Here is a 23,524-nt window from a genome sequence, read left to right as displayed (position 1 = left end):
TATGAGTTCATGTCAATAAACAACTGGGACACTCTCCTGGGACAGACTGGGAAAAGAGACATGTGGAGACAGTTCATTTAGGCGAGGGAGTCGGCATGTTAAATAACCGAAATCCTGTTCCACTCTTTGTTCACATCAGGAAATGTGGGTTTCATGTCAATGGCAATGTCAATGGTAACTTTATTGTCCCTAACAGGAAATTGATTTGCAGTATGTCCATACAGAAATATAAAAAACAAACAAACAAACAAACAAACAAACAAACAAACAAACAAACAGGCAAACAAATATGTCTGTGAAGGTTCTCAGTCATCCAGGTCATCGTAGTCAAAGGAGCTTGCAAAGAAAAGCATCAAGACTTCTTTAAGTTGCTTGAAGACGTTTCACCTCTCATCCGAGAAGCTTCTTCAGTTCTAAGGTCAAATGGTGGAGAGTCCCTGGTGGAGAGTACATCACAGCTTTATTTAACTGTCCACTTTCACAGGCCTGGTTAGCTGGTATCAAGTCAAGTCAAAGAAGTCAAGGAAACCTTAATTTCTCTCTGCCATCTATAATCCAGTTTTGAGATCCCTTCCCAGACGCCTTAACGCCCACTCACATCCTGGGCCATCTGATCTCAGGAATTCGCATGATAAGGTGGGGCCAGGTTTCCCAATGAACTCACCCGAAACTCTGGCTGATTGGGACCCACACCCAGTTTCACACCTTAGCTCAGGCGATTAGAGGATCATCAGGGGGTCCTTTTGACCCTCTGTGGGGGGTCCCTCCCACTAGGTTTATATCTGGGACTCTCCACCATTTGACCTTAGAACTGAAGAAGCTTCTCGGATGAGAGGTGAAACGTCTTCAAGTAACTTAAAGAAGTCCAGACGCTTTTCTTTGCAAGCTCCTTTGACGAAGGCAAACAAATACATCACATACACACACAAAAATAATATAAGCCTGAGAAAACAACCTAAATTTTATCATCAAAAAAAAAGTGCAACGTGCAGTGGCAACAGCACTTATGGTTAGTGTTATTAACCATGATAATAGAAGTAGGTACAAAAGACAATCTATGTCTCTTTATCTTCACTGCAGGCACTTTGTAACGACGACCTGATGGAAGCAGTTGAAAATCATTAGAGAGAGGATGATCTGAACACAACAGGACAGAGGTGGCCTTCCTCAGCACCTGCCTGTTATAAAAGTCCACAAGCTGGACCTGAGACCTCCCTGAAATCTGACCAGCCACTTTAACCAGGTTGCTGAGTCTGGTCTTATTATTCAAGGACATATTATCATATCAGGCAATGATACAGAAGGTTAAAACAGATTCAATAAAACTTTTATAAAAAAAGAGTCATTTCAGATGAAACATTAAAACCTCTCAACCTCCTCAAATAACCTGAGCCTTTTTAACTGTAGCAGCAAGATGTGGCTCAAAGGACAGAAACTTATCAAGAACAACCCCCAAATACTTATAACTTATAACACAGTTAGAGCAGGATGGGGGGATGTCTTCACATGACGAAACAAACTCATCCACAACAGGTCCATGGGAATCCTCTTCACCGTGAAGGAGGTTTTCAATCACTGTGTCATCTGCATACTTAATGAAATGCCTGTTGGCCTGTGTACTGCGACAGTCATTAGTGTACAAAATATACAGAAGAGGAGAGAGACAACAAGTTGTAGAGTTTTCTCTGTTTGGTCATCAGACTGGTGAGGGTGGTTTTTGGTGTTTACACGTGTTATGACACATTCAGAGTTCAGGTCATGCCATGTGGTACTACAATGGCCTGTGGCTTTCATAGGAAAGAGGGAGGTGAAATGACAGTTTCCTTATTATAGACTGGCCTGTTGTTGTTAACTGTTTTTATGACATAAAAGTGGGGTTAAAACTAGAATTTCAAACTCTATACAAATACTCAGAAAAATACTCAATAGATGATTCTTCAAATCCAACAAAGGTGTGTATGTGTGACCTTTTGACCTTTAGAATAGAATCCAACTTTATTGTCATTGCACATGTCACAAATACAAGGCAACTGAATGCAGTTATTACATTTTCAACTTCACCATGAAGGTAAATCACTGACAGAATAAGAATTTTTGTTCAACTTTATTCCAACTCGATTCAAAATCAGGGTCGATCTTTATCTCTGTCAGATCCACAGTCAAATCCATAGAAACTGAGTTGTTACATTTAAAGTCACGTTCAAATTTGAAGCATTTGGAATAAAAGAAAACATGATTTACAGACATGACATAAACATTTTTTAATGGCTCAACCAGTGCAGGTCACAGAAAGTCCCTGTCACACTGTGGAAACTCTGTTACTCAGCCTTCATTCAATCACTGCATCCTAGCTGACTGACAAGATTCATATCCTGGGCTCACTCAGAAGCAGAGCTGTTAAACTTGTATGTGTCACATGAGCGTAACTTTAAACAGTATTGTGTCCTCCTGTTCTTTGTTCAGAGTTTAGTTGTTTCTCCTGTGTTTAACATGGCTTTGCCCACTGTAGTGTGTGGTTGTGTGATGGAGTACACAGGTTTTTTGAAGGTCAGACTGCAGGCCGACATCCTGAACAGCAGTGATCTAATTCGTCGTGTTTGAGCGCCATCTGGTGGTGAGTTTGGTAATTGTAAAAGGATGACGTGACTTCTCATGAGCATTGTAGTGTGGCTGATGGATGTTAAGCTGACCTTTTCTCCTCATCTGTCTTTAGACCTTTTTTTCCCCCCGATTGAGGAGCAGAGCAGAGCTGCAGGTGACAGGCCTGACATGTCCAAAGGTAAAAGGGACGAGAATATATTTCAAAGGACCTAATCTGTGAGATCTTCAGTTCTTATCTCCTTTAGTGAGAGAGGCGTGGTCCTCTAGTTGGTCGGAGGGTACCTGCACGTGGCGATAATCCCTGACCCAGATGGTGTAGACTGGAGGTGAAGGGCATCTTCAAACTGAATGAGGACTTCTGTCAGGCTTGGTTAGTCTGTGGAGCTGCAGAGGCACAGAGAAGTATGGATCTGGCTGAGGCTGAAGGAAAAACTGAGGTTTGGGAGGAGTTTAATAAAGCTGTGGAACAAGATTTTCAGTGTCTGTTGGTTTCTAGATTTTATTCATTCATTTTGCTCATGACCTAATCTAAAAAATATGTTTACTGACATGTTTCAGCCAAAGAAAACTTTTTCTCTTAATGATGAGAGGTGGAAACTACAGAACTACCACCCTGTAAGAGAGGAAGGAGGAGGAGGGTCTCGCTTGATGCTAGTGTGGACCGATCAAAGTTCAGTAGCACCTGCAGATGGAGAAAGTTTCTTCACTTTGGCTGCTCTGTAAGTATGCTGTGATGTTTTTTGGTTTCTGAAAAGGATTAAAAAGAAAGGACTCTCACTGTGTTTCTTCACAAACATCCAGTTTGTGAAGACAAAAAGAGAGAAAACCACTTCCTGTTTTCTGCTTCTTCAGTCTGTAGATCGACCAGACTGATGGCGTTGCTGCTTTTTTCCTGAATGTGAAGCTTTAAACTAACCTGTTATTTCTCTTTAGTTTCAACCTCACTGCTGATCTGCACAACAAACCAAGGTCAGTAACCTTTTCCTGTCACAGTTTAAACCTGATATCAGCTACACCGTAATAGAAGCTCTGAGCATTTTTTATATTGTGGCATGATATCATAGTTATTGCGCTAAGCTATCCAGGATCCTGCTGAAAGTTCATCGATGCTACCAAAAGCATAAAGGAAGTATGTTCACCTGAAGAAACGTTTCTAACTTTCTTGGAGGTTCACATTAAAAAAAAAACTGATCAGCTTTGACTGAGCTCACAAAGTTCACCACAGCAGGTCTGCTTTGGACCTCAGTGCTGGCTTGTACTTAATATGCATCTTCCTCACAGCTCGTCTGACTGTGAGTCCCAGCAGCTCTCAGGTCTTTAAAGGAGCCTTTGTGTCTCTGAGCTGTGAGGAGGACGACAGCTCTGCTGGATGGACTCTGAGGAGAAACACAAGCAGAGACACCGGAGCTGAGTGTGGAGATGAGTGGGGAAGATCAGCTGGTTCTTCCTGTGACATCAGTTACATCGACCCACTGGACAGTGGAGTTTACTGGTGTGAGTCCAGAGAGGGTCCCATCAGTAACATGGTTAACCTGACAGTCACTGGTAAGCTGAGTGTGTGGAGTTAGTGTTGATGAAGCTGTGTGTAAATGGATGAAATGCTGTAGTTTGTCTCTGTGTTGAGGTGGATCAGTGATCCTGCAGAGTCCTGTCCTCCCTGTGATGGAGGGAGATGACGTCACTCTGCTCTGTAAAACAAAGACCACTCCCTCCAACCTCCCAGCTGCTTTCTATAAAGATGGCTCCCTCATCAGGAAGCAGCCTACAGGTCACATGACCATCCAGCATGTTTCCAGGTCTGATGAAGGCCTCTACAAGTGTGACATCAGCGGTCATGGAGAGTCTCCATCCAGCTGGATCACTGTCACAGGTGAGGAGCTTCACTCTGATTTCACCTCTTTTTTCATCCACATATTCACCTGAACATGTGAGATTCTCTCTGCAGGCAAACCTACAAACACAACCCTTGCCCATGAACCCTCCTCCCACCACCTTGTGTCCAGAGTTTCCCTCCACCTGGTCGTGTTCTGTCCATACTTCATCTCCACTCTGCTCATGGTATCTTTATATCGATGGAGAGCCACAGGTAACACTCTTAGTCTCTTCAGTTATTTATCAAGCTCAGTTCCTTTTGACTCTTTATACAAATCTCTGATTACACATGTGACAGGAAGTGACCTTATCCCTGTGGTAACAGCACCACCCACCCAAGCTAGGGAGAGACTGGCTGAAGACTGTGATGACATTGTTGGCGTGATCACTGAGCATCACTTCTGAGTTCCTGTTTAATCTGTCAGATTGTGGTCGTCACATCTCTGTGATTGAACAATGTGCAACACCGCATATTTAAACTGGAATATTATGCTTTAATGAATAAATAAATGAAGAAAACATGGACCAGTCAAAGACTGAATAGTAGTAATGGAAGTTTAATGGATTTAAAGCACTTACATGTAATCATTCTCCTGTCAAAAGATTCAAACGTTGTGTAATAAAACATGTGACGGTGTGAGAAACACCTGCACCTCTGCAGTCTGCTCACATGTTCATGTTAAACAGGAAACTGAACGACTACAGTGCTGTGGAACATCTGTTAACCACAGGCTAAAAGACTGGTGGTCCTGCAAGAACACCGCCCACTGCTACCTTTCATCTGCAAACACACACTGACTGCAGGATGGGCATTTAGAAACTCTGGCTCAGTTTATATCAGTGAGACAGGCAGTTAAAACTGAACCTGGTGTTGTGTGCTATGAACTTAAATTAAATTACAATCCACGATTCTGTTCAAACCTTTTCTTAGTTGGTTTCTTTATGATTATAATCTCAGGTTTTTGTTACCTTTTCTGAAGTGAAATGAAGTTTCTGTTGGTAGTTTATCTTTAATTCTTTGAGTTCCAGTTTATTCTGTCTCCTCTATATTCTCCTGTATTTTAATGCTAATCTTGGTCTTTTTGTTCCCTTCTTACATTGCTTCCTGTTTTACTTTGATACCCTTTTGTTTCTTGTATTTGATTTCACATCTTTTATTTCATTCTGATGTGATTACCCTTATTAGCCTTTGTGTACTTATAGCTTCAGTCTTCCTTTTTCGCTTGTTGTGTCTTACTGTTTCTTCAGTGCCTTTTGGGGTTTGTGTCCTCGACATCAAATTTGTTTACTTACCTTTTAAATGTTCATTCTGATGGTTTTTCACACTGTAGATTGTAGATCTTCAAAATGAAGTGTACTGTTTGAGATTTGATGTTCTGTTTGTAACCCTCACAAGGTTATCCACTGCTGCTCATTACATGTTTTTCATGGATGTGTGGTTAAGTAATGAGCTCCCAAACAATGTGGCAGAGAGGTGGTTTGGGCTTCTACATTAAATCCTGGTGCACATGTCTGACAGTGTGCGCACTTACTGCTCTGATGTAGATAGATAATTGTGTTGTTGATTATCCAGTGCAGACCTTCTGTAGTTTATGTAGCACCAGATGAAAATGCTGAAACAGCCATGAAAGACTTCACTGACGCCATCAGCAAACTGCAAAGACTCTATCCAGAGGCCTTTGCTCTTGTTGGGTTTTAATTACTGCAGTGTTTGATCTATGCATCTATCAGAATGTTTGTAGTTTGCACTAAAAACTGACCATCAGGTCGCAGCAAACATTAAAAACACATGCATAGATTTCAGTTTCTAATGATTTATGGTGTAGGCACCTGTTAGTCACAACTACTCATGCTGTCCTCGGTGCACGCCTTCGTTTCTTCCTCTGTGAAAAGTTTGGGTGTCATCCTCGACAGTACTCTGTCTTTCAATTCACACATTAATAATGCCACTCGGTCTGCATATTTTCAATTGTGCACCATTAATCAGCTCCGTCCTTTTCTCACTCCACATGCCACTGCCATTCTTGTTCATAGCCGTGTTACTTCCCGGATCGATTACTGTCATTCAATTATTTTTTGGTCTTACTCAAAAATCCATCCACAAGCTCCAAGGCGTCCAGAACTCTGCTGCTCGTATCATCACCAGGACTCCTTCTATCCACCACATCAATACTGTCCTGCAGCAGCTTCATTGGCTCCTGGTCAAATATTGTATCAATTTCAAAATACTCGTGTACACATTTAAGGCTATTCATCATCTGTCTCCTCCATATGTCTCTGACCTGGTTCAGATCACCAGCCCATCTTGGTGTCTTAGATCCTCTTCTTCTCTTTCTCTCTCTGTCCCCTCTACCCATCTTGCCACCAAGGGGATCGTAGCTCAATAGTTGGCAGTTTGTCTTATAATCAGAAGGTTGCCGGTTCGAGCCCTGGCTTGAACAGTCTCGGTCGTTGTGTCCTTGGGCAAGACACTTCACCCATTGCCTACTGGTGGTGGTCAGAGGGCCCGGTGGCGCCAGTGTCCGACGGAAAAATTAGGAGGACTTGGAGAGTGTTCATCTGTGACAGGAGGCTGTAGACAGTGGAGTGATTATAGGAAGCATTAAGCTTTCACACGAATCAGAGGGGGGGCAGGAAGTAGGTGGTTAAACAGAAAGTAAAACATTAGGCTTGTGACATACAGTTTAGATGATGTCACTTCTCTTGGGGATTTTACAGGAATTCGAGCTGCTTCTGAGAAAATGTCAGAGCAATGTAACTGCACTGAGTGAAGATCAGGATGGCTGTGTTTGTTATTCATTGTGAATGTTTTCACAGTGAAATGTAATTGTTTCACAAAGCAGTGATTGTGTATTCAGGTTGATTCCACATGTAAGATTCACCAAAGAAGCAAAGATTTCACATCATCAGTCCCAGATGGATTTTTGGGGATCCATCTCCCAGCCACTTGGTTGTACGCTGTCCTAGCTTGCATCTCATGTGCTGGATAGTCTTTGTGACACCTTTACACAGCCTGCAGGGTCGTGTTGGCTTCTATAGATCTGGTGCTCAGGGCCTCTGTGCTGTCTTTTAGGAATGGCCTTTTTCTAGACACTAGTAAGATTTCTTCATGTTTTATCCTCTGTCTGTGTGTCAGTGATAGATTACATGATTTTGGATCCTCCTTCTGACACTCTGTCAGCTCATCTTGTAGTATCATCTTAATGATTTATTCATTGACGCTGTGCTGATGGCTCCGATCTTATTCTTAGTGTTTGGTTCGCTGTATTTACAAAAATGGCACAAAATATGAAAAATAGAAATTCGTCAGGAGGTTGATGGCTATTGTTGTGTTTAGTTTTTTTATTCCATCCGTAGCTTTATCTAAAAATGAGGAAGAACAGTGCCAATGCTTTCTGTAACTGATGGGGCCTTCTCCATTTAGCTGTGACATCACTGAGAGGGTCGTGTCCCTAACAGGCCTGAGGTGTTCACACAGTTTCACTTGTCTGTTGTTAACGGTTGTGATGGGCTCATGTGGGTTAAATGAGTCATTCCTGTCACACCAAAGACGTGGGTACTAACCATTAAGGACTCTTTGAAATCAGCTGGGTGTCCCATCAGTAGTCCAAGCTGGCACATTTATATTTCAGCTTCATTCATTGTTTGTTTGCAGACCTTTCAAAGCCTTGTAGTGAAACTAAGATGTGCCCACTGTGTTTTTCTCCTGTGTGTTTGCTGCTTCAGGGCCGAGTCTACATGTGCCTCCTGAAGACTCCCTGAAACTGGGGAATTGTACAGGCTCCAGCCACAACTCTATCACCCTCCGCTAACTTGAACTGGACAACTGGATGAAAATGAATGTCTAATCAACTACAGACTGTTAACATTTGTTCATTTGTTCATGTATGACTGTGCCTTATATCAGTGTTGATAATTCCTTGTGGTATTTCTACTGAAATTCATTTTCATTTTTCATCCCATTAGACATTTAAAACTGAAATGTATTTGGATTTCTGTTCGCCAAAGAAAATCAGCAGTGTTGGCACGTTAGAGGGGGTTAGGTAGAGATGGGGTCAGATGGAGGCAGATGATCTGCTGTGGCGATCCCTAATGAGAGAAGAAGGAAGAAGTAGACGGGTTGTACTGATGCGTGCTCAGTCTTATTTATATACAAAGTTAGATCTCTTCTCCACTCTCTTGTTAACCAGCTGAAAAGCAGCTTTATACATCACAGCTTTATTTAACCTCCACTTCATGGGCCTGGTTAGCTGGTATGATGCTGTTTAGCAAAAAGGAGACAAATACAAATATTTCAAAACAACAGAACAACAGAAACACAACTGATCAAGTCGTTGGTTTTATAGCAACAAAAGACCTCAGCTGACACAGAAATCACAAAAGTAAAGAATAGACCTGCACATCTTGTTTTTATTTGTATCCAGTGCTGTGGGTGGTTAAGATTCCTGATTGTCTTAAACACTGACATGAAGACAAACGGCTTCTTAAGTAGATGTTTGCTGTGCTTGCATTACTTTCACTTCTGCAAGTGGTGAACATGAGTTCATGTTAATGAACAACTGGGTCACTCTCCAGGGACAGAATGGAAACAAAGACATGTGGACACAGTTCATTTTCAGGAGTCGGCTTGTTTCCGCAGCATTCATGAAAGATAACCACAGTCCTGTTCCGCTCTTTGTTTCACATCAGGAAATGGTTGTTGCATCTCTGAAACATTAATACACAAGCAGAAGAAAGCAAAGTACAACCAAGTCTGGAAGTAGCGATGTTGGCACTGTTGGAGCTATTTGTTCTTTAATTTTATTATTTTGAAATTAGTTAAAGTTTGTTGTTAGTTTACTTATATTTTGGGTTTATTTACAAGTTTTATTTGCAGGTTAATATTTGTTTCAATGGTTTTTTGGGGTTTTTTTTTTGGTGTTTACCTTGTTAAGTCAGTCAGTAATAACTGTAGGGCCATTTTTCTATAAATAAAGAGACTGGTATAGAACCAGCACGTACTGGGGTGGGCCTATGGTTTTTTTTACCAGAGCAGGAGAAGCAGCAGGAAGTAAGAAAAAATGGATCTTGATATTGCCAAACTGGATTAATAAACTATAAAAAGTGCAACTTTCAAGTTTGGACAGTGGACTTCTTTTGCCTGCGTACAAAATATTATCTCAGTGCAGCAGTGGTTTGTAGATTTTTAATTGTGGGATGTTTAGTTTATCAAACAAAAGGAATTGCCACTACACTGCAGATAACAGTGCCTCTACTATGTTGTAAATTTTGAGAAGATTACGTGTGCCAAATTGGTGTCAGTATCACCTTCAGACAACAACACCAGACACATTGTATGAAAATTAATTTAAATATAAAGCAACCAGTACCGACTGCCAGATCTCTGCTCTGTGTGCTGGATTCCTGGATTCCCAGAATCTTGGCAGGGAGTTGGTGTTTTTTCGGGTTCCTTATCAAGGCACAGGTCAGACTTGAGTCATCATGTGACACGTCTTTGAAGTTTCGTTTTGTAACCGACTGCTTTGTGTTCTTCACTAATAACTGAAACAACTTTGGCATCTGGGAGTGCATCTTGTGAGGGCATACTGACTTTATGAAGTAGTTCAGCTATTTGTTTGTAATTTTGTGACACTTCCTTTCCTCAAACTGCTGCAGACGAGAGGATATCTTTACAAAGTTTTTTTCCAACCAATCTAATTCCTGCACAGTGACAATAAAGGGCTTTCTTGATGTTTTGTCCTCTGTCTGTGTGACAATGGTACATTAGCTACATGATTTCGGATCCTCCTCTCTTTCTGTCCCCAGGTGTCAGAGGCACTCGGCTCATCTTGGAGTGTAGTTTCACATCGTCACGTGTTTTCAGGCTAATACGTTCTCACTCCCAAAGTGTAATAGTGTAATAGTGTAATAGTTGACGCTACTTGTTTGCCCGACACTACATGAGTCACGTGACAGTACAACAATCAAAACAAAAGAAAGGAGGCGGAGGAACAAACTGCGGCGGCTCTGTGACTTGTGAAAGCAGCGGTTCTTGCACACACAGTCGGGTCTCCTCTTCGATGATATCGCATCTAAAGTGTCGATCTCATTGATCCGTATCTGTACAAGAGTTGGTATCGACATTGCGATATATGGATCCTGCACGCACCAATACGTACTTTCTTTAAGCGATTGCGCTGGAATCACTTAAACTACAGGAATGTGGCTCATATCTGTTTTCTTTTTCTTTTTGATGATTTGGACTTCACTATCAAAAGGTAAACAAATAGGAACTGGTTGATATATGCGTGTGTTTTTTTTTATTATTATTTATTTTTGCGCCATCCTTGCAGTTGGAGGATGCGGTCCACTTTCGGCTTCTGTTCTGCTCGCTTCATGTGTGGACGCAGATATTAGCTGTCGGTAACAGACCTGCCAGTTCATCATCATCATCGGTGAGGAACGACTGTTTTCGTAAACTTTGCTGAAATATTTACGAAATGCTTCAGCAAAGTTTACGAAATTCAGCAGATCTGCGTGTTTTCGTGAACTTTCTCAAAGTTTACGAAAACATTCGTCAGACACAATAAATGAACATGAATGAAAAATGAATGTAAACATGCAGGTAACGAGTGTAACCTGCGGTAGGTCTGCGCTCTGTGCTCGGATTCCCAGAATGTGTTTTCACCTGTTGCTGAGTCATCCTGTCACACGTCTTTGGAGTTTCGCTTTGTGATTCACTACTTTGTGGTTTTCAGCGTTGAATGGTTGATTGAAACGACACTCGTGTGACGGACGAAAATATCTTGAAGTGCATCAAGTGAGGGCAGATAATTTTATTTATTCATTTATAATTTTGTGACACTTGTCTTTCTCAGATTGCTGCAGATGATGTATACCTCAGCTTCTATTTACATGTGTGAACTGATCACACATTTACATATATTATATTTTCACTCTTGGTTATGTGCGTTTCAGCTGGATTATTATTAATATGATCAACATGGTCTGTTATTGTTTGAAATTAATATAAGTTACAAATACATTCTCTCTGGGTTAGCCTCATTTTATGATTTAGGTTTTGTCCCATTCCAGCCCTGTGCAAGCACAAATGTTTGGCTAGAGTTTAAATTACTTTCAGCAGATCTGCGTGTTTTCAGTCTCACCTGGATGTTGGATGTGTCTGTGTATTCACTCATCACATATGAAACACTTTGACCTTTTTGGGATTTTTCCCCGTAGTTTTCTTTGAGCTGAAGCACTAATGACTGTTCTTCTGTTGTGGTTTAGATCCGGATGAGGTGATCACAGTGAAGCATGGAGAGGACGTCACTCTCCAGTGTTGGGGTTTTACAGATGCTCCCATCGAGCTGCTGGAGTGGAGCAGACCTGAGCTGACAGACTACGTGTGGTACTACAGAGAGCAGCGCTCCTATGAAAAATATCAGCATCTGTCTTACAAAGGCCGGGTGAAGCTGAGAGACCCGGAGATGAAGAATGGAGACGTTTCAGTGATTCTGAAGGAAGTCACCTTCAATGATGCGGGCAGATATGAGTGTTTTGTCGGAACGAGGAGAACAAGAGACAAGCGGAGCTCCATCAATGTCCGGGTGGAACAGACTACTAAAGATACCTCGGGTGGAGGAAACACTGAGAGAGAAAACAGGGATGTTGGAGGGAACATGGAGAGAGAAAAGTGGGGTGTTGGACAGATAGCAGCCATAGTGATTACAGTGATTGTAGCAACCGCATTGATTTTAATGATTGGGGTGGTTGTAGCTGTGGGGGTAGAGCAGGTTCCCTACTAATGGGAGGGTTGGCTCCAGTCTGCATCCTAAATATTTTCGGGGAAGATACTTAGCCCAAGTTGCTCTCAGATGCAGTCATTGGAGTCTAAATGTTAGACAAAAAGCTCACAGAAAAAGTGCTGGTGTGAATGTTTGAATGAGGCAAGTTGTGTAAAGGGCTCACTCTGAGTGCTCACAGTAGAAAAGCATTACATAAGAACCAGTTTACTGTTTAATGTCGTCTCTGTTGCTTCTAACACAAAGACCAGCAGACAAACAAACCCGTGAGGATCTCCTGCAGAGCGATGAAGCTGGAAACGAGCTGCACTGAAATGTCACCTGATTCTTGAGTCTGCTGTTACAGTTTGAGTTGATGGTACAGTCCCTGAAGAGTAAATGAATACAGTGAAAAACATAACTACAGCACAGCTAAAATGCATTTTTTTTTATTAAAATAAATAAATATTTCTTTTAAAAACTAATGTTTTGTAGACACATTTGAGCTGCTGCAAAAACAGCTAATGTGGCTCATGTGTTTTTTCCTCTTTGTTAATAATGGTACAAACTATGTGCTGTATTTGTCACTAAATAGTTTACAACACCATGAGATATATTATTTTATAAGAAGTTAATACATTTTCAAGTGTTTTATACTCTGAGCAGTATGAACAGGGACTCGAATTATTCTGTATTTATTTCCTGTTAAAGGGGGGGAAAAAGTACACAACTGTCAGAATCTGAACTCCAGAAAACTCTTGACTTAAACTGGTTCTGTTAACTGATGAGAACAGTGTGTGCCTCTCTATTGTTTTATATGTATTCCTCTTGACTGTATACATCTCTTCTGATTGGTGCTTATTCCTGATGTGTTTAATTTTTTTTACTCCTGTACAGTTGGCATGCTAAACCTTTAATTTAGTTTTACATGACAATGAAGGGCTATTCTATTTGAGTCTATAAGATGATGCAGGCAGCTCATAAAGCACGGATGTGGATTGTTGTTATTACAGTAGAGTCTGTTTATCAGCTCATCTTTGAGTGTCATCTTCCTGATTTATTCATGGTCGCTGTGTTGATGGCTCAGGACTTATTTCTAGTGCTGGACTGGCTGTATTTATAAATTGGCACAAAATATGAAAAATAGAAACTGCTCAGGAACATTTTGGATGATCATGTTTCATAATACCCCCTGGGGTTTATTTACAGGCGAGGAAGACAGTGCAAAAACGTTTGTAACTGATGGAGTTTTCTCTGGGTGGTTGTTGATGTTTGCATGAGTTATGACTCATTCGGTGTCATGCCTCTGTGGTATTAAAACGGCCTGTGGGTTTAATAGGAAAGAGGGAGGTGAAAATTTAAACTCTATACGGTTACCCAGAAAAATACTCAATAGATGATTTTTAATGAGTGTGAAGTTTGCTCCCCATCTTTTCCAACAGAGGTGGTGTCAAATGTTTTTGTGACATTTATGCTGCAAAAATAGTTGTTTGTGCTGCTATCCTTTCAGAGATATAAATCAAAGCTTCTAGAGGTCATCTGTAGTCAACTAGCCCCCTTCTTACTGTAAAAACATTCTTCTTTCTTCTCATATTTTTAAAATAATACCAGCACAAAAGTAGTACAATTGATGGACATCAAATTTGTTTGCTTTGGATAAACGTGTGTATGTGTGACCTTTTACATTTTCATGAATAACTTTAACACAGAAGCAGCACAAACACAAATATTGCAGCACAAACGTTTGACGGCACTTTTGTTGAGTTGGAAGAAGGTGAGGGTCAAGACACTTCACCCGTTGCCTACTGGTGGTGGTCAGAGGGCCTGGTGGCGCCAGTGTCCGGCAGCCTCGCCTCTGTCAGTGCGCTCCAGGGCAGCTCTGGCTACAATGTAGCTTGTGATGTGTGTGTGTTGTAGTGTAAAGCGCTTTGGGGTCCTTACGGTCTAATTAAAGCGCTATACAAATACAGGCCATTTACCATAACTTTTCAGCTGCTCCGCTCCACGACTCCGGAATTCCCTACCTCCTGATTTAAGAAATGTCTCTTCCTTCTCTCTCTTTAAGTCCCAACTCAAAACTTACTTGTTCAAAATAGCTTATCCTGCATAACCTCTCCACTCTGCTATTTTAAATTTTCTTCATGTCTTATGCTTGAAAATGTGTACACTGCTTGCTTTTATGTTGCTTTTATTATTCTGCTGTGTACAGTGTCCTTGAGTGTTCTGAAAGGAGCTTTCAAATAAAATGTATTATTATTATTATTATTAAATATTTAGTCTGCATTGAAAAAAGGAGACAGGGAGGCAAATGGCTGAATTAAAGGGTTTTATTAATGTTTCTATTATTAATTAAATTAAATGAGTCAGGCAACCCATTATCACCTTACAGAGAAAGAAAACAAAACTCAGGAATTGGTCAAGTCCACCACCATCATCCTGGTGCCAAAGAAATCCTCAGTGTGCTTAATGACTACCGTCCCATCACCTTGACCCCCATCATCATGAACTGCTTCATGAAACTTGTCATGCCACATGTGACATGCCACCAGATCACTGGATCTGCTGCAGTTTGCATACCGGCCGAACAGGTCAACCGAGGATACTATTTCCACTGCTCTTCACCTCTCCCTCTCCCACCTGGACAAGAAAGACACCTATGTCAGAATGCTGTTCATAGACTTTAGCTCAGCATTCAACACCATTATCCCCCAAAAACTATTTGACAAACTCAGCAGGGATGTGGTTCAGAAACTGCAAAGTCGGTGACCCCAGCTACATCAGATAGTTAAAACAGCTGCCAAGATCATCAGAACATCTCTCTCTCTCTTACAGGACATCTTTCACAAGCGTGAGCAAGGCTTCCTGGTGATGCAGCCTCCTCCCTCACACCTCTCACGTGGACTCTTTCTTTTCTTTTTTCTCCTTCCATCTGGCAGACGCTATCGCAGCATCTGGGCCCGATCCTTCAGACTGCGAAATGAGTGGGAGTGTGCTGGGTTAAATCTCACCAACAGGTGGCGCTATTGCTTTGTCTGTTCATAGGTTGCGTTGCGATAACCAGTCGAGGCCTAGCAAAGTCAGAAGCAGGAAATATTTCTCACACGTGCGCTGGTTAAATAGTCATGAATGAACCCAACTCAACTTCATCCTTATTTGTGACTTTGTGGAAAACACTGCCCGTGAGTATTTTGAGTTTTCTTTTTTTTTTTCTTTTTTTTTTTTTGTCCCGTTTGGATCTATAGCCATCAGAATTGTTGTCTTGAGGCCAAGAAAGATGCCAAGCGGATTTATTTTACCAAGTGGATCATCATGGCCTTGCCATATTGGTTCATTTGATTGACCTTTATTATAATTATGGATTTATTTTATTTTCAGTTGCAAACGGGACAGACATAACTGTGGGATAGGACAGGGGGAAAGAATGAAAGAAAGAGAGGGAGAGAAAGAAAGAAAACCAAAGGGGAGAAGAGACGGTGAGAAGGGGGGGAAGAGAGAAAAAAAAAAAAAAACAACTCCTGGGTCACCTGTATGGAGAAAAAAAAAAACAGAGGAGACAGCAAACAACAAAGAGCAACATAATAAGAAAAAAAAAGCACCATCACAATAAACTAGCTAGCCATAGATATCAATAGTTACTAAATAATAAACGATATTGTGCAACATGCAAGATAGACAGCGCACAGTGTGCTTTGAGGCAGCAGCCAAGAAAGCTGTAGTCCGCGTCTGTGAATACCCATGTGTACACCTGTGTACATACCTGTGTGGATCAGCATGCTTGCATTCCAAAGGTTTCTCCATGTAATGATCTGCTAGAGAGTGTGGGGAGCCACAGCCCTGTCCTTTATGGTATCAAGCAGGTATGGAGGAGATCAAAACTCCAGACATCCAGAGGCCCCCAGAACACAAGAGACCAAGGAAGACCCACAGAGGGGCAGCCGCGCCACTGTCCCAGAAAGAGCTGAGGAGAGTCCCAGATGAGGGCTCACCCAGCAGCCGCGGAGCAGAAGCCAGGGGGAGTTGCAGTGACGCGCCCGTGAGCTCCGCCGGCAGCCAGCTGTGCCTGAGTGACCGAGCCCCAGGCCGAGAGGCCGAGGGCACCCCACCTCCGAAATGGCCCGAGCGAGCCCCAATAAGCGGCCGCCAAGGAGTGAGCCGGTGTGTACCTGGACGCCCACCCCCAGACACAAAGAACCACCAGTGCACCGACACCTGAGGGAGTCCGCCACCAGCAGGGGAAGTGGTGGTGGGTGGAGATAGGCCTCCAAACCTTGGAGGGCCCGAGATGTCCCCAGAGAGGTGGCGTCTGATACCCAACCTGACATATAGACACACCCCTACTCCAAGGCCCTGCATGTGTGGGTGGTTGTGGTGGAGCAGGAGGAGGGAGGCAGCTGGAGATGGGGAGGGAAGGAAGGGAGGGGCAGGTGACCCCTCCCTGGGACCAGCTCCCCCGCTGACCCCAGTAGGCACTCCCATACTCCGCGACCCGCCAGGGAAAAGGGGGCCCAGGCCCATCCAGACCGGGGCCCAGCGCCCCACAGAGCCTGGGACAGTCCACCCAACCCCACCACAGAGAAAACTGCACCCACCCCACCATCCACTCGTCTTCCAGACTACATGAGACAATAGACGCCCAGGCTGAGATCTTCCTCCACCTCTCCTGTATCTCCCCCTCCTGCAGAGAGTTCCTGAGGGGAGGAAAGCTCCTGCAAGGTGTGACAATCTCCCCCACCGGTTGAAGAGCCCCACCGGCGGCTCGACACACCGGCGGCACCCTGCGCCAGGGATGGGCCCCCATGCACCCGCCCGCCCACAACCCCGGCAACACACAAACCAGGACCCAAGGCCCCGAGGCCCAGCCAGAGCCCCGGCCCAGAGATGGAGCGCCCCCAGACCCTCACGCCCATCCCGGACCCACCCAGGGGCAGACAGGCTACCAGGTCAGTAACCCACGTCCATCATCACAGACCCTCCACTAGCCCCGCTGCACGCAGCCACGAGGAAATAGTCAGAAAAGAGCCCCCAACCGGACATGACCGCTACCCCGGGTTGAGCCCCCCAAGGAAGATGCCTCCGGGGAACCCCCCGACGCCCTAAGCCTGTCCCTGCCCCCACACCAATCACAACATTAAAGGCGGGACCAAACTATGACCCCCCACCCCCACTAGGTGATGGAGCCGATCAAAGGAGCCCAGAGCAATTGATCTGATGTGGTGGCAGAGGCTGTATCAAGACTAATGTAATCTAATAGATAATTTCTATATTGGTTAGAATTAAGATTGTTTTTATTTTTCCAGTTCATGAGGACAGTTTTCTTGGCTATGCATAGGGCAGTGTTTTGAGTATTTTGAGTTTTTGACGTGTCTTCAATTATAATTTTTTAGTACTTTACATACAATTGTGATTTTTAGGGAAGTTAATTTTAAGAAACAGGCTACTATGTAACTTCAGGTCTCATTGGACCTTGTTTGTTTTTTACCCCTCAGCTGTAAAACGTTCATGGATTTTCGTGGACTCCCAAGTTTGTGAATGTGATAACTTGAGAGGAATTAAAAATCAATACCATAGGTGTAGCTACTATAAAATCTCAGACAAGTATAACTCTCAGGGATATCAACCTCAAGGTCAGAGGTCAAATGAAAAAAAAAAATCCTGTCAGGTGACGTAGGATATTGAAATTGATACCATAAGTGCGTCGACCCTGAGACTGAAGTACATGTTTGTTGATGTCTGTTAGTTTTACTCTGCTTGCATTTTGAAGGGCCGTCTTAATAAAGTAGCCAGCACACCTGTAACTGGTCAAAGAGCTGTCTGTCTGCTTAGCTGTGATTCACACAGTAGTAGCAGAACAGGAGGAAAGTGGATAGATGCACGTATCTTGGCATTGTTGGAAGTTGATATTTTACTAATAAACCAGTTCAATAAATGTATAATCATAAGAGTATATACCTGAAGCCAGGACATGACTAATAAAATTGATGAAAGCAGGAAGAGGGAATTCTTACTCTTGATTTAACCGGCTAGTCTTGCTCATCGAGGGACAAACGGTTACAGAGGACACACTCGAGGCTTCAACTCACCTGCAGGTGTAACTTTCAGCTTGGTTTCCTGCTTCATCTCAGATCTCTGGCTCCCTGGGACCCTGACAATCGAGAGTTGCATCCTCTCCAACCTCCACTTCTTTCTCATCTTGGACTAAAAGAAAAAGAATCCAGAAATACTGCACACCCCAAATTATAGTTGGATTAGTGTTGTTGCTTAGTGCATTACAATCATTCTGGACAGGCTCATATTTATAATCCTGAACCTCATTTAAGTAAAACTTTGGAAAATTTTGGAAATCTGCCAGTAGAAATGTTTAAAGGATGTACAAGGAGGTACACCTTTAATGTCCGCACATCCTCTACGGAGAAAAAAACAGTGATTAAGAGGGACAGCCTAATTGAAAGTGTATTTATATTTCAGTTTGGTGTGATATATATTGGGACATTTATATATAAGAACTATTTCGTGATATTTTGTATTATTAAAAATTGCAATTTACCTGTCAGTGTGCCCCAGGGCAGCTGTGGCTACAATGTAGCTTGCCATTGCCAGTGTGTGAATGTGTGTGTGAATGGGTGAATGACTGAATGTAGTGTAAAGCGCTTTGGGGTCCTATGGACTAGAAAAGCGCTATACAAATGCAGGCCATTTACCATTACCATTTGTTTGTTACTGTTCTTATTTATTGGAGCACCTGTCATAAACTATTCTGATTTCTCTGAATCTCATTTATGCTCCAGATCAGTTTGCAGACGGTGAAAGGACAGTAAGGTGGTTTAAACGATTACTTAAGTCTTTAAAATGTTCACATTTTACACTCAAGCTCACACAAAACATGTGCTAGTTATGGAAACCAGCTTGGTTAAACTTCACCGTCTGGTGCGATCCACGTTCACAACCAGCAGCAAAGAGAGACACTGACTGTTGCATCTCACCTGCTAAACCCTGGGTTGTTCCCTCTTGTCTGTGTGTTTTATATGTGTAAAGCAACCAATATAACCTTTGTTTGTACTCACTTGTTTGTATGGAATATTTTATGTGTTGTAACTTTTGCTGCCATGATGACAGGTCTCTCTTGGAAATGTGATCTTAACTTCAGCGAGACTTTCACCTGGATAAATAAAAGATAAATAATCCCAGAGGGGAAGAAAAAGAATGAAATGGCTTTAGTGGACGTGGAATTCTGTGGAAACTTTGTAACAGAGCTGTGAACGCTCCCGCCTCAAACACACCTCAGCTTCCAGCAGGGCCGTTCAGGGACATTTACAGGAAACTCGATCATATTTGCTTTGCAATAACTTTACTATCAAAAGGTAAACAAAGACGAAGTGGGCCACTACAAGAAGTCGAGTCACTCGGTTTGTGTGTTAGTTTTGCTTTATTTATTTTTTCTGCTGGTTTATTCTTATTTATTTTCACGTTTATTTATTGCCATGTTAGTAGAAGTTGCAAGATGTGGCCAAATGTTGGTCTCTGGTTTCCTGAGCACTGTAAGTGTGGACGCAGCTTTAAGCTGGAGATAACAGACCTTTCACTATGTTGTAAATTTCAATAAGATTACGTTACCATTCGTGCCAAATTGGCATCAGTATCACCTTCAGACAACAACACGTCCGGCCCATGCCTAGAAATGGGCATGGGCCCATTTGTGTTTGGATTTTCGTTTTGTAATTAACTACGTTGTGTTTTTCACTGATGATTGAGATGACTGTCTCCTCAGTTTGTCCACACTCTTGTAGGCGATTGGAAAAATATCTGTGAGTGCATCTTGTGAGGGCAGATAACTTTATTTATTTACTTATAATTTTTGACACTTCCCTTTCTCAGCCTGCTGAAGATGATTTCTACCTCAGATTCTTAGTAGGACAGAGAGGTGGAGGGGAAGGATAGGGACAGGATGTGTTTACAAAACTGTTGGAGTCTTTTTTTTTTTACTCATTGTACTCCAGTACAATGGCAATAAAGGGCTATTCTATTCAATTCCATGAGGTGAAGCAAAAAGATCCACACACGTGGATCATTGTTATTACTGTAGAGTCTTTACCTTACAATTCAAAGTGCTTTGACGCCACTTTGTTGTGGTTTTGTGATATATAAATGAAACTGACTTCAATTGTTTGGCTTCTATGTTTCTGTGAGTCGCTGCAGTCTTATCTTATCTCATCCTCTGAAATGTTGGTCAGTCGCTCTGCAGACTCAGTTTTGTTTCTCCACATCTCAGTCCTGAACCATACTTTGTTGTAATCGAAGACAGACCTACTGCACATTTACCCCCCATGAGCATCATTGCCATCACCAGTGTGTGAATGTGTGTGTGAATGTGTGGATGACTGGTTGTGTAAAGCGCTTTGGGGTCCTTAGGGACTAGAAAAGCACTATACAAATACAGGACATTTACCATTTAGAGATTAAAAGGTGCTAAAAAAAATGTCATTTTTGTGATTTCTACTTAAATTACAGAATTTTGATTTTTCACATTTTAAATTGACAAGAGTGATACAAACCCATGAGGCAGGTAATACATCACATTTTACCAGATGGACAACCTAACTGGGGGAATCAGGTGCGTGTTCCACTTCCTTTTGAATTCATTCAGATCCCTCTGAAGCACAGCCATGAAAACGAAGCGCACCAAGCACATGTGTTCATGACTACCATTAAAGAGGTGCATTTCCTTCATGTCACTCAAAAGGTCCATCCAGAACTGTGTTCTAAAAGAGACAAAAACATACCATCAGTTCAAAAATCACTAGCCTTCAAAGCCTCACTATTTCTTACGTTTATGAAACTGTATTGTATTTTGTAAGTGTTTTGTATTTTGCATGTGTTTTGCATTTTGTATGTGTTTTGTGTTTTGCATGTGTTTTGTATTTTGTATGTGTTTTGTGTTTTGCATGTGTTTTGTATTTTGTAAGTGTTTTGTATTTCTTTTTGTTTTTCCTTTCTAATCTGATGTTAAAGACTTTACTCTGTGTCTTCTAATTCTCATATTATGAGAGATGGGAGTTTAAGATGCAAGTCAGCATTCCCAGTTTGATATGGTTCGTCCTTGAATTGTCAGTGGATGCCTGGATGTGTGAACTTTTGTAATAAACAAAAATCCTGTTGGCTGTGGTAGACTCTTGCATCTATAGATCTGATGCTTAGGTCCTGTTCTTCTCTGCCGTGATCAGAGCCTCTGTGCTGTCCCTTTAATCTGGCCTTTTTCTAACCACTGGTAGGATTTCTCAATGTTTTGTCCTCTGTCTGTCTGTCTGTGGTACATTACATGATTTTGGATCCTCCTGTTTGGTCCCAGCATCTGTCTTCAGCTGTCAGAGGAACTCTGTCAGCTCATCTTGGAGTATCCGATGGATGCGTCACCAAATTGCAAAATCTGAATGAATTTTTATGACTTTTAAGTGTTTTGTGGGGATTTTTCCTATGGATTATAAACTGGCTAAAACCCAGGACAGAAATAATATACCAGCTTCCATCGTCAGACGAAACTCCAAATACGTATCAGAGGATGACTCACGTCCAACTCAGGCCACAAAAACTGAACCCTCGACAGGGGAAAACAACACCACGCCGAACCTCCTCTGGGAATCCCAGCACAGAGAGCAGAAACTGACAGGTGGAACTGTGAAGCAGTGAGCTGGGTTTTTAAAAATGCGTTGCTGCTGCCTGATGTTGGGCCCACAGAGGAAGACGACTCACTCACTCTTCTTAACTTCCTTCCTAAAAATGTGGAAAGAGAGCAAAGTGCTACCAGACTCTTATTTATGACAGGAACAGAATAAACCACAGCAAACTGTTCCAGTTCTTCTTCTCTCTGGCTCTTGACGAAGGCGGTCGCATTTTCTCCCTCTCCCTTCCCTTATCCTTCCTGCTTGGCTTTCTCATGTCTCTGTCTAGTCTTGTCTACTTTTCTCCCTCTACCCTGGAAGAGTCTCACATGGATTTGATCAACTGGTCCCTGAATGCAATTGACACCCTCTTCTCGACGAGACACCTGGGTTTGGGAGACCCCATTGAAGACATCTATCTTTTTGGAACCATGATAACAGGGTTCTTGCTGATTGTCGCTGGCTTGGCCCTGGCTTATCGAAGAATAAAGAAAGCGGAAACAGCTGTTCAAATCCCCACAAGGCTGCCTGCTATGTTGATTGGAACGATGGAGCGAGCCGTGGCTTCTCAGAATGGGCTCATTAGAAGCAGCACGGATGACATCTTGGAGAAGCTTGCCGCTGCTGTGAGTGCTGAGACTCTGACAACATCTGACAACATCTTGGAGAGGCTCACGGCTGTCGTGAACACTCGTGCTCTATGAGCAAACTGGATGACATCTCGGTGTAGCTGGATAACATCGTGGAGAGGCTCATGGCTCTCCAAAAGGAATGGTGAGGAACCAGTGATGGACATTAGATCGACTGTAAAATTGACATGTAGTGCTTCACACTAAAGCAAGAACACCACCATGTGGCTACCATATCGGCGCCAGCTGCGGTCTCAAGGCTGGAGCTGAACATAACAAACAATTTCTCCCCTGATAACAAACTGTGTTTAGACTCTTCTTTCCAAACACCCTTGTACGCTTATCTCCAAGGCTTTATATATTATGTTTAACCCCAGTGACCACCCGGTCAGCTGGTGGGTAACGGGCATCTTTTGTGTGTGTGTGGATAATAGCAAACACGTAAATACATTTTTTGCACACAGCAATGAATTTTGTTCACTCAAATTCAGCTTTTCTTTGCTCAAAATAAATTTCTCCTCAAAATACAACACTTGCACTTGCAAACCTTTTTTACTTGCACTCAATTTTTTTTTACGTGCGCTCAGAATAGCTCAGAATCAGCCCCCCTCTGTGAACAACAGCACAGTGTCAGTGTGACTGTTTCACACTCAAGGAGAAAACACCAGAAGAACACGATGTGTGCTACGTTTCCCAAGACAGACTACAAACTGCACAAATACAGAGCAGCACGTGGAAGGACCTGGAGCTGCATTTAAAGAGAAAAGACAGGGTGATGTCCTTTATCGACAGGTGGAAGTAACCAAGTCCTTAGCTGAAACACTCGTGTTTGTCCACAGACAGGAAACACACCAGGAAACTGCAGCTTTCTCAAAGACGTGCAGCTCATGGATAACACACTTCCTGTCAGTCAGAATGAGGCTGGACCCAAACACAGAAAGGTGTTTTTGTCCAGATGAGCCCAGAGAACAAACACGAGTGTTCACAGACATCAGAACCTCAGAGA

General features: G+C 42.6%; 1 protein-coding gene and 1 long non-coding RNA gene across 5 annotated transcripts; both read left to right on the top strand.

Moving 5' to 3' along the window:
- Positions 1 to 1,092: 1,092 nt before the first annotated feature.
- LOC146713225 (low affinity immunoglobulin gamma Fc region receptor II-like) lies at positions 1,093 to 9,490 on the top strand. Of its 4 annotated transcripts, XM_085452345.1 has the most exons (7): positions 1,095 to 3,038; positions 3,160 to 3,320; positions 3,535 to 3,570; positions 3,883 to 4,146; positions 4,226 to 4,471; positions 4,547 to 4,687; positions 4,772 to 5,986. In XM_085452345.1, exons 2-7 carry the CDS (start codon positions 3,290 to 3,292, stop codon positions 4,876 to 4,878), a joined length of 825 nt encoding a protein of 274 aa, XP_085308471.1. In that variant the 5' UTR covers positions 1,095 to 3,038; positions 3,160 to 3,289; the 3' UTR covers positions 4,879 to 5,986. The 4 variants fall into 4 exon arrangements, with proteins under 4 accessions (XP_085308472.1, XP_085308473.1, XP_085308471.1 ...); XM_085452346.1 differs by lacking the exon at positions 4,772 to 5,986 and adding an exon at positions 8,200 to 9,490 and having other exon boundaries at positions 1,093 to 3,320; XM_085452347.1 differs by having other exon boundaries at positions 1,093 to 3,320; positions 4,605 to 4,687; positions 4,772 to 4,866.
- Positions 9,491 to 10,485: 995 nt separating this feature from the next.
- LOC146713224 (uncharacterized) lies at positions 10,486 to 13,270 on the top strand. The gene is made up of 2 exons (XR_014919122.1): positions 10,486 to 10,730; positions 11,743 to 13,270. It is a non-coding gene; the product is annotated as an uncharacterized LOC146713224 (long non-coding RNA).
- Positions 13,271 to 23,524: the final 10,254 nt, after the last annotated feature.

This window comes from Copadichromis virginalis, linkage group LG3, assembly GCF_057382275.1.
Source record: "Copadichromis virginalis isolate Kocher_CV1m ecotype Utaka linkage group LG3, C_Virginalis_male_GT1.1, whole genome shotgun sequence".
NCBI classification, from domain to species: Eukaryota; Metazoa; Chordata; class Actinopteri; order Cichliformes; family Cichlidae; genus Copadichromis; species Copadichromis virginalis.
Note: the sequence above shows the minus strand (reverse complement) of the source record. Positions and strands in the feature narration are given on the sequence as shown.